The sequence below is a fragment of the Lichenostomus cassidix genome, chromosome 6 (genome assembly GCF_008360975.1).
Source record: "Lichenostomus cassidix isolate B80296 chromosome 6, HeHo_3.0, whole genome shotgun sequence".
Classification (NCBI taxonomy): Eukaryota; Metazoa; Chordata; class Aves; order Passeriformes; family Meliphagidae; genus Lichenostomus; species Lichenostomus cassidix.
The window spans coordinates 20,010,303-20,020,552 of NC_139487.1; the positions used below are offsets into that span (position 1 = coordinate 20,010,303).

Genomic DNA, 10,250 nt, shown 5'->3' on the forward strand with positions numbered 1-10,250 from the left:
GTTACCACCAAATCTGAAATCTGTAATTGTGACTTACTGTTATCTCCTTAATGCTAGCAATTCAGAGGCCTTAGATTTGTTCCTTTTGAGTAATGCAGCTTTCTGCAAAGACAAATACATTTTACCAGTGGTGCCTTTCCAGTGGTCTCTGCACTTTCGATACAAGTCTTGAAGTCTTTGTATGCTGAAATGGGTGATCACAACCAGGTGCACTGGGATGGTTTTGTGTCTGTACCAAATCTTAACACACTGTGATCCTGGTCAGTGACTGGAGTTCCTAAGGGACAACATGTGGATAGATCTTCCTTTCTGCATAGCCTGTATTGCTTACAGAGTCTCCATAATTAAGTCACTGTCTATTGCTTAGTGCTGTATGGATCAGCTAGTATCTTTCTTTTTCCCCTCAAATTCCCCTTCATAGTGTTACAGATATGGTATTGTAGGCATAAAACCAGTATAGGTAATGATCATCTCAACGTTTGCCTCTCAGGTGACGTAACAATATTGCCATGTTAAAATCAGGACACCTGGACAGCAAAGACTTCAGACCCATGACTATCACTGGACTTCTATAAATGTAGAAAATGCATACACTATACACTGTTCTCACCTGATTGTTTTTAGGAGAAAAATGGTTTTTTTATCTCTCTTCTCTAATAATAGTAATAAGTGGTTCTTCAGCTAAAATGCATTTATCAGTTTAAGTTCCTTTTTAGCAGTTATTCAGGAGAAATGAATACCTAAGAGAATATATCTGAGTTGTTAAACTGGATTACTCAAATCAGATTAAAATTACAGCTATGTGTATTCAGGATTGAAGAGGCCACAATGTGCTTGAGAAGTAAATGAAGATAAAACAAATTAAGGCTGCTTTAGTTCTGAATATTGACTTCTACTAAACAAGTTAATGATATTTAAGTAAATTGTTTGAATTAGTGCCTTCAGTTACTTCATTTCATGTTTCTGTATAGAAAATAATTCAGTCATCTTTAACTGCATTCTCTTAAATAGCTGTATCTCAAAACACTTTCTTATTCAAGTGTTTGCTGGAATAGCCAGGAGGAGAAATTGTGATCTTGGTTTTTGTGCTAAACATAAAAAACAAGGTACTAGCACATTCTGTCTTTACTATTTTATCCTGTAATTTAAGTAGATTTTCCAGAAGTGCATAATTTATAATAATTTCCAGGTCTTTATCATAATTTACCTGCTGTTGCCAAAATTAGACATTTAATGTGTTGTCCTTACAGGAGTAACAAGAGGAAGTACCAATATAAGTATGTGCATCAGCACCTGCTTAGTCCTTGATGACTGATGTCCAAAGCCCCACTTTGTTTTCCCACTCAGCAACGTGAGCATGTTTCTCAACTAACAATAGCATTGAAGATATGGTGGTACAAGCTGAAGAGTAGCTAGCAAAGTAGGTAAAAATTTCCTCCTTGGGACCCTGATTAATTCATTTGCTAATTCACAACTGAGTATTCCTTCACCATTATATACTTTCATTACTCAGTATATTACATTCAACAGTCCACAAGGTTATTTTGTTAGTCCTGCAGGGTTTGTTTGTTTGTTGTTTTGTACTGCGTCTGTACTACAGAAGGCTGGTGCTTTGAGCTTGATGACTTACCAATCACAAGTATTTCTGATTGTCATCTATCTTTTTAATGTGGGTATGAATGGAGTACAGATCTGAAAGTAACTTTATCACAGATATTCTGTGGGTTTTGTCTGTTTTTCAAAGTACAACTTTCAGTTTGTAGTTAAGAGTCACAACTCAGTTTTGAGAAATTTCTCTTCTTAGTTTTTAGTGTCTTCCTAGATTTTACTATTTTTTACAGTCTTACAAGTGCTGAACTTCACAAAAGGTAATGAGTATTAGCTACCACTCTTAGTTGTGAAGCTTACCCAAGCCTTGTTTCTTTCATATCTGCATTGGTTTTTTCTGTAGTAATACATCATACTGGCTTTATCATCTCCTCTATGTCACAATACTTCCATGATTTACAAACAGTGTGTCTGTTGCCTCTATTAATATAGTAAATTTATTTCACTTTTTATCTATGGTGTGCAAGAATTAAGGCTGGAATATTTATTCAGTGCATAGTAGGAACACCTTGTGTTGGTGCCAGGCAAACTGCAGGACAGGAGAGGTGGGAATCCTCCCTAGCTGGCTAAAGAGCTGTGGTTGCAGTTCTGTTTCAGTCTGGTGACGGACCTTCACAGCATCAGTGCTCTGCACAGCAAGGTCTACAAAATGTTGAGTAAAGGTGATTCTACCACCATGGGTTTGCTTTCATTCTCTCCTGTTATTTGGAGGAGACAGGAGGAGAAGCTGGGTCTCATACCCTTGAAGAGTTTGCAGTGAATTTACTTAATAATGCATTTGAAAGGATTGTTATATACTGCCAACAAGTACTGCTAGTCCGAGCCAAAGTGAATTCAATTTACCCTTCTAGTTGTCTTTCTACTAATGCAAGTGTGTGAATACAGACAAGGAGGAAGGTCACTACAGCATTATTAATATTTTGGGAAAAGGTTCCTGATTTCTGTTTTTGGCTGCTAACTGAATTTATCACTTCACTGCTTTAAATCCAAACCAGCTGGATGGTGGCTGAATGTCATCACTCATATTGTGACTCCTGAAAGCCTATGTGATTCTCAGACTGAATATGATAGATTAAACATTTATCTTAATCATGTTCTTACAGTGCAGATACCCTTATTCATAAAAACTGAGACTAATCAGGAATTTATCAAAGATATCAAATATTAAAGATGATTAGCTGTGTAAACGGTTTGGTAGGATCCTACAGACTAGGGCGAGTGGCTTCACTGCTTGTCATGCATTGTGCCTGTGTACTGTGTGACTAAAGGGAGGTTTTCAAAGCTGTCAGGAAAGCTTTATTCACTAGCATTAATGTTCTAAAAATAAGTATCTCCTCATTACTGTTCACGTGAAACACCAGTAGATTCTATTGATGCTGTGTCTCAGAATTGACTTGACAAGCTAGGATAAGTTTATGCCCTCTGAGAGGTAAGAGAGGAGAAACAAATGTCTGACTGATGGTTAAAAATCTAGCAGTCCAATGCATTGATTGATTGGACAAGCCACATTTCTCGTTCTTCTGCCAAAACTGTGATACCAAGTGCTGCCTATTTTTTCAGTAAGAAGCTGGTTATTTTATTTACTGAACTAGTAGTCTGTGTCTTCTGTCCTTTAGCAAGGACTACAATTTGTAGGAAGCATGTAACCTCACTGAAGAATATTGATTGATACCTAACATTGATGATTTCTAGAACTCAAAAGGAGTTCAAAAATAGTTGCCTTTTCTTATTTCAATCACTGTAGTAATTTTCAAGCAGAAAGATCTCTAGGTCCTCCCTGATGGTAAGTAGTATGAAAACCATGCAACAGTGGATGTATATGTTTAGAGGGAAGGGACAATGAGCTGCTTTCTCTGGAAATGCTCTGCAAAGTACAGCAGCAGCTGGAGAACACAGCAGAAATGCCCCCCTTGCACTTTGACAGAGGGTAGTCTTAAGTTGTATAGAAGAACAACTCCTAAAGGACTGGGAAGAGGACAAATTGAATTGGAACTCACCCATCAGGGACATCAGAGTTTTAACAGGCATTGCTGTGTTAGACAAGCAGGCATCTGCCTCCTTTACTGTCCTGCCACATGCACTCTTCAGCCATTGTCCCTAGAGAGCCACTCCCCTTCATCATTAGTTGTCATCCATTTGGTTGTATTTAATTAAGATTATCGATGGATCTCTAGGCACCTTCTGGGAAGTTGTATTAATTGGAAACATACAGAGTGGCAGGTTCCTTCATTCTGCCTGGAGACCTCTACTGACAGGCTGAAATTAATCAGAGACAAAATCCTTTTAGTGATATGACCAACTGAGCCAAAGCCTGCATTGGGCTTTAACAAACTATACTTCTCTTTATGATTCATTGTCTCAGAGCTGGCAGTGAGAGATACACGGCCCTGCAGAGGGATTAGGAAAGATGGAGAGGAATGGAGCTGCAGGATTTGTTCCAGAGCTCTGACACCACTAGCATTTTAATTTGTGTGCTGTTAAAATACATTCTTTACTGCAGAAAAGACACATTTAAAGTGCAAGTGTCTCAGCTAGGGGTTGTTCTGGGTATCTTGGAGTGGATCAGAGCAGATGATGATACTCTGTGGCATCTCTGAACAAATATGGGGGACAGGTAATTTGCAGTGGAAATGAGCTGGATTTCTTAGATCCTGGGAGTTAGGGAGTAGGGATGGCAGCTCAGAGCTACTCAGGTAGACAGAATAATGCAGGGCAGCTGATCTGATTGAAATAGCAGAGAATGAGAGCTGGGGTTGGGGTTGGGATGGGGTATGGCATATCTCGTAAGTGCATGAATTCATTGTGCTAGTAAGAGCTAATACTGTCCAAACACGATAGCTCAGCAGGCAGGAGTTAAGTCTGAGCCGCCTGGAATCTTAGCAAACTGGTTAGTTTTACTACTAAAGTTAAAGTGGAAGTACTTTAAATTTTAAGGCATCTCCAATTAAATTGGTTTAAGGAGGTCAGGGTGAGACAGCTGAGAATCAAGTGCGGTAGGTGAGAGCATTATAAACTGGTATGAGAAGACCTGGTGTATACAGGATAAATTTGTATGAATATACTGGAATTTACCTGAAAGCTGGAGCCAGGCAATTCAAAAAGACATGGATTTCTCTATTCTTTTTTCCCAATACAACTGATTTCTTAGCCTCATCCCCTAATTAATTTTGGGCAGTATCTGGAGGTTTTACATAGCTAAATCAGAAACTGAAGAATACATGTTCTAATTTCTCACCTCCTAAAGAGGTATTTAAGATAACAGTCTCATTTTAAGGATATATATTATCACAGCATTGTTAGCATTGCATTTAATTGTGGAATAGCATTTACTGTAGCATCATACCTGGCCCTTACTCAGTTGTGATATAGATTCTTCTCAAATCTAATATTAATAGTTTAAGCTCTGTAGTTCATTCTGGTTTTGACCAGCTGAAATGCAAGCTAGGATTCAGCTTTAAATATGTTGATACAAGACAAAAAGATCTAAATGCTAATAAGGGGAAGTTCAACTTTTACATGGTTTTTACAGTTGTACATTCAGGATTCACAGTGAAACATCTGTGGAGTTCACTGTTGAGGGCATTTGGTTTCTGACTGTCCCTATAAAGTCAGCACTTCTGTCCCATCCATTAGTGACTTGGTCCTGTCAGCGATATGAAACACAGGCTGTGGAGAGATTTGGATATTGGGTAACACACTCCTTCTGTAGTTCTGCATTCTCCCTTAAAATTAATGTGTAATATTAAAAAATAATGTTTAATAATAAAACCATGTCTTGCTTCAGACATCTGTGCATGGTGTGTGCAGACACCATCACATACCTAGGCTGGAGCTCCAATGCTGGACTGAATGCCAAAAAAAAATTCTAATGCAGACAGCAGAAACTTACAGGAAGCTATTACAATTCTCCTTGTGTAGTTTGCCTTTCTATTTCTCAGCCTTCCCTCCTCCCCCACCTCATTTTTCTTGGAATTAAATGAGAGATCAGCTTTTGAAGGTGAAAGTACTTGAAGGTGCTGCCACCATTAGCTAATGTAATTTGGAAAAAGGGAGGCTGATTTACAGGAAGTGCAGTTCAGCTTCCCTTATGTCCTACACTCGTCTTTCCTTGTTACTGTTTTTGTGCAAGTCTAGTTAGGAATTGCAGGAGGCAAATGCAGCAGGGGAAGGTGGGTATCAGGAAGGGTGGCTAGAAGAGGCAAAACCAGCAGTAGCTGAACCTCACATGAACTGGAGTACTGAAATGTACTTTATGTCCCTGTCTTGGATTTGCAAGGTCTCCATTGTTTAGAGTTGTGTGATGGCCTAATTTGAGGGTCTCAGCGTGTTTTCTTTCTTCTCTACTGGTAGTCAAGCTCAAAGGATAGCTTGTTTCCTCTCCTTTTGAAAAAAAAATAGAGAAACATCCTGCTTAGCAAAATGTTTCAGAACTTCCAGATAAAGTGTTTGAACTTGGACCTTCAGAGATGAAAATTTACTCCGGGAAGAGGGGTAAAAGAAATCTTTTGTTTACTTGAAAATTTCTTCTCATACTCTTTAAATTGGACTCTAAGAATATATTATTTTAAAAATAACATAAAAATACTTACAGAATTGGACATACCAGGATTTATTGTCAGCAGATGCAATAAATTCTAGTAACCATATTGAGAATATTTTGGTATAGGTCTGGTGATGTTTATCTCAAGTCAGCAGAATTTCTAAAGTCTCATTAACTTCCTTGACTAGGCAAAGGAGAGTGCTTTGGGTTTTTTGTCTAAGACAATGAATATATTTTAATCCAAATCAGTGTCCTGTGAAAAAAAAAAAAAAAAAAAAAAAAAGAGAGAGAAGAAGCAAATTACAAAGAAAAACATCTTTGATTTGGCCTTCTGCATATGGTCAGAGAACTCCAGCTATTCCTGATACACTGGTAAAATGGCTTGTTTAGGAATTGCTCCATGACAAGGAGCTGAGTGCTTTGCATCCCCAGTGTTTGGTATCTAATTCCTCAGTTTTCTGCATCTACCTTGTCCGTCCTGTTGTGCAAATACCTTTTCATATCCCAGCCCTTGGGATGTTCCTGTGCCTTCTGCATTGCCTGCCTTTTTCAGCTGGGGACATAAGAACTCCAGAACCTGCCAGATGAATTGAGAACTTCCAGGACCTAGGGAAGAAACATCTGAGAACAAGAGGTTTTTTTCCACCACTGAGTATGGGGCTGTGGGAAGGATGCTACCATTTTGTGTAAAGCTGTTTCAGTATCTTCTTGGAAGGAATAGTAGGAACAATGCAGGGGAGATCCAGCTGTAATGTAATGGAGAGAAAATAGGGGCTGAGAGCTAAGTGATGCAAATTTGAAGTACCAAGAAGAATTTCCATACAGTTGCAGAAGAATTTGAGAAGAGACAAGTGAGAGGGGACCTGAGGGCAGAGTGTCAAAAGGATGGTGGGATCCAGGCTCTTCTCTGTGGTGCTGGGCAGTAGGACAAGAGGCAACGGGCAGAAACTGATGCACAGGAAGATGCCCTGAATATGAACAACTGCACTGTGCAGGTGGCTGAGCACTGGAACAGCCCAGAGAGGCGCTGTAGTCTCCCTCGCTAGAGATGCCCCATAACCGTCTGGATGCAATCCTATGCACTGGGACCCTCTTTGGCCAAGGAGGTTGGACTAGATAGCCCACTGTGGTCCCTTCCAGCCTCGCCCATTCTGTGATTCCTTAAGTTCCATCTGAATTACTTGAAAAAATCCTGATACCTTCCGCTCTGGCTGCAGTGCCTTTACTCCTTGGTTGGTTAGCTGTGCCGCAGCAGTTGGGTGGTGCGCGGTGCCGCCCGAGGCGGGAGCTGTGGCAGTCACTCCGTCTCCGTGGCCTATCCTGGCCGGGCAGGATGGGGCGGAGCCGGGGCTGCCTTCCCGCGCCGGGAGCAGGCATGGCGGCGCCCGTGTACCCCGCCTGGGTCAGGCGCTGGGTGTCCGGGCAGTGGCGGAACAAGAAGCGGCCCCCGGAGCTCCGCCCGCCCCGGACGCTGGCGCTGGCCGACAAGGTGGCGAACCGCCGGGAGCAGTCGACAGGTGAGCTCCCGGCGGGGGGAGGCCGGGCGGTGCCCCCAGAGCGGAGCCCCGCCGTGCCCGGGAAGGGCCGCGCTGTGGGCAGGGCAGGGCAGGGCAGCAGAGGGGAGGGCCGGCTTGGGCCGTGGAATTGGCGCCCGGCTTCTGTGGGAAGGATTGCCTGCTTACACTGCAACCCTAAGTGTGCGTCCTATGCGAGTCAGGCACGTTGCGTCCTAGCATTGACTTTACCTTAAGAATTCAGTCAGATGCTGGATGGCTGCAACGGTTTGCTTTCTGGTAGCAGCAATTTCTCTGCCCAAAGCAAAGCTGGGATTTTTAGTTTGGCATTTTCTCACCTGCCTCTACCCCATCTTAAACTTCTCTGGAGATGTGTTAGCTAGGGAGGTTGTTAGCATGAAATCCCAAACCTCTGAGATTTCTGGTTGTGTCTTTCCCTTGCAGAGGCGACGTGCATTACGGAGATGTCAGTCATGATGGCCTGCTGGAAACGGAATGATTTCAACGACGCAGCTTGTGCTGAGGAGATCCGCATGTTCTATGACTGCGTGGCAAAGGCAGAAGTAATTAAGGCCTCTTTTGTGTTCTTAAAGGCTAATAGTAGGGAAGTAGGAAGCCTCCAGTCATTTTCTGTGTGCCAGCAAGAATAACGTTCTCTGAACAATTTGGTGTTGGAACCCACTTGAGCAACAAAGAGCAATGAAGCTCTTGAAGGATCTAGACAGTCCTTCGAGGAGGGCCTGAGGGAGCTGGGGTTGTTTAGTCTGGAGGATAGGAGGCTCAGGGGAGACCTCTTTACAGCTACCGGGAAGGAGGGTGTGGCCAGTGGGGGTCAGCCTCTTCTCCCAGGCAGTTGGTGACTGGACAAGAGCACATGGCCTCAAGCTGTGCCAGGGCAGGTTCAGGCTGGACATCAGGAAGAACTTTTCACTGAAAGAGTGTTGAAGCATTGGAACAGGCTGGCCTGGGAGGTGGTGGAGTCACCATCCCTGGTCGTGTTCAGGAAATGACTGGATGTGTCACTTCGTGCCGTGGTCTAGTTGACAAGGTGGCAGTCAGTCCAGGGTTGGACTCAATGGTCTTGAAGGTCTTTTCCAACCTGTTTCTGACTTTGAAGGCTAGGCATTTTTGAAAAATAGTTTTCATAGTGTTTGGAAATTAGAGGTTTCTGATTATAGATAATATATTAACATAATTATAGTATATGATAAGCTTGAAATAAACTAATTTTCAAAATAGACTAAAGGTAAGTATATGTACTAAACTTGTCCTTAAAGTGGTTTCAAGTTTCCATTTTTTTTAGTAACAGTGTCATAATTTAAATGGTTATTTACTGCTGCTGCTTGACAGCATAAGTGAAAAATTATCCACAATTTATTTGGTAGATGACAAAATGACAGAATAACAAAAAGTTAAAAGAAAAAATCTGGGTTTTCAGACGTTTATATCATCGTTAACTAAGAATATGGAAGGATATATTCTTTGCAAGATGTCCGTCATTAATAGCATCATTTAAAGGTCATCAGCTTGTGATTATTGAGCCAAGTGCTATGGTAAGTGTTCCTTAAAGAAATAGCATTTTTCTGAAAGACAAATCCCCATACAATTAGTAGTAGTCTCTGGGAATGAGCATAAATTCTGCAAATAAACAGAGGTAAATATTTTGAGGGGTTTTTTTCTCTTTCAGAAAGAGCGCAAGAATCAAAATGAGGACACCATGTCATCCAGGGGAAAATTCCCTTCAAGCAAAGTGAACAAGCTCCTGAAGAGATTTCCTCAGATCACACGTTATGTGTAGTGTACTTTACTAAGGGGACTGGGGACAAGCAATTGAAGTTGGAGTCTTTGCCAAAAAGAGGAAAGTCAACTTGAGTGATTGATTCATATCAAGTGGTGTGTGGATCTTGACTCCGGTTTTGATTCTAGAGCAAAAACCACCCATCTTGAGTATTATCTGATTTTGTTCATGAGACTCTTGGGTCTTGCAGTGTTAGGATTTCTGCAGTGTGTTGTTCAGCTAGCCTACTCAGGTTCTCACTGTTAAGTAAAACCCTGTAGGCATGAATGTAAATGCATTTCCTAACGGGGTGACTTTTCCTCACATGTAAGCTTCTTGCCCCAGTTCTGGAGCTGCTATCAAAAAGTGTTCAGGCTCAAACACTGGACCAACTTAAAATTGTCAGTAATCTAATGGCTCATGTTCTTACATGTGTGTATATACAACTTGGTGCCTCTTGACATTTTTTAATTCCCACTGCTGTAAAAAAAGGCTGTAGAATTTGGAAAAAATCTCCAGCAAAATACCTCGTTAATACACAATACATTGGTAAGTATCAGATATAACTTTAACATAGAAATATGTGATTTAGGCCCTCTGATTTGCAGGTGGGGCAGGTACGGTGCCTCATGAGTTTGATTATTTTGTCTGTGCTGTAATAAAATAAAGCAAGATTGGTGTGTGACGTGGGCAACTCATAATCTACAACAAAACATTTCACTGTTTTTTGGTAAAAAAACTGAAAGGGGGAAAGTTCAAGCATGGACTGATAATTGAAATCATGTAATTAATTTTTAGTTTTGACTGGGGG

At 41.3% G+C, this 10,250-nt stretch overlaps 1 protein-coding gene across 1 annotated transcript; it reads left to right on the plus strand.

Moving 5' to 3' along the window:
* The first annotated feature begins 7,481 nt into the window (after positions 1-7,481).
* Positions 7,482-10,120, plus strand: CHCHD1 (coiled-coil-helix-coiled-coil-helix domain containing 1). The gene is made up of 3 exons (XM_085065542.1): positions 7,482-7,665; positions 8,107-8,225; positions 9,350-10,120. Exons 1-3 carry the CDS (start codon positions 7,482-7,484, stop codon positions 9,458-9,460), a joined length of 414 nt encoding a protein of 137 aa, XP_084921668.1. The 3' UTR covers positions 9,461-10,120.
* Positions 10,121-10,250: the final 130 nt, after the last annotated feature.

Coding starts and splice junctions, on each gene's coding strand:
- CHCHD1 (XM_085065542.1), top strand. CDS start 7,482: ATGGGGCGGAGCCGGGGCTGCCTTCCCGCGCCGGGAGCAGGCATGGCG. Junction 7,666..8,106: donor CCGCCGGGAGCAGTCGACAG/GTGAGCTCCCGG, acceptor TTTCCCTTGCAG/AGGCGACGTGCATTACGGAG. Junction 8,226..9,349: donor ACTGCGTGGCAAAGGCAGAA/GTAATTAAGGCC, acceptor TTTCTCTTTCAG/AAAGAGCGCAAGAATCAAAA.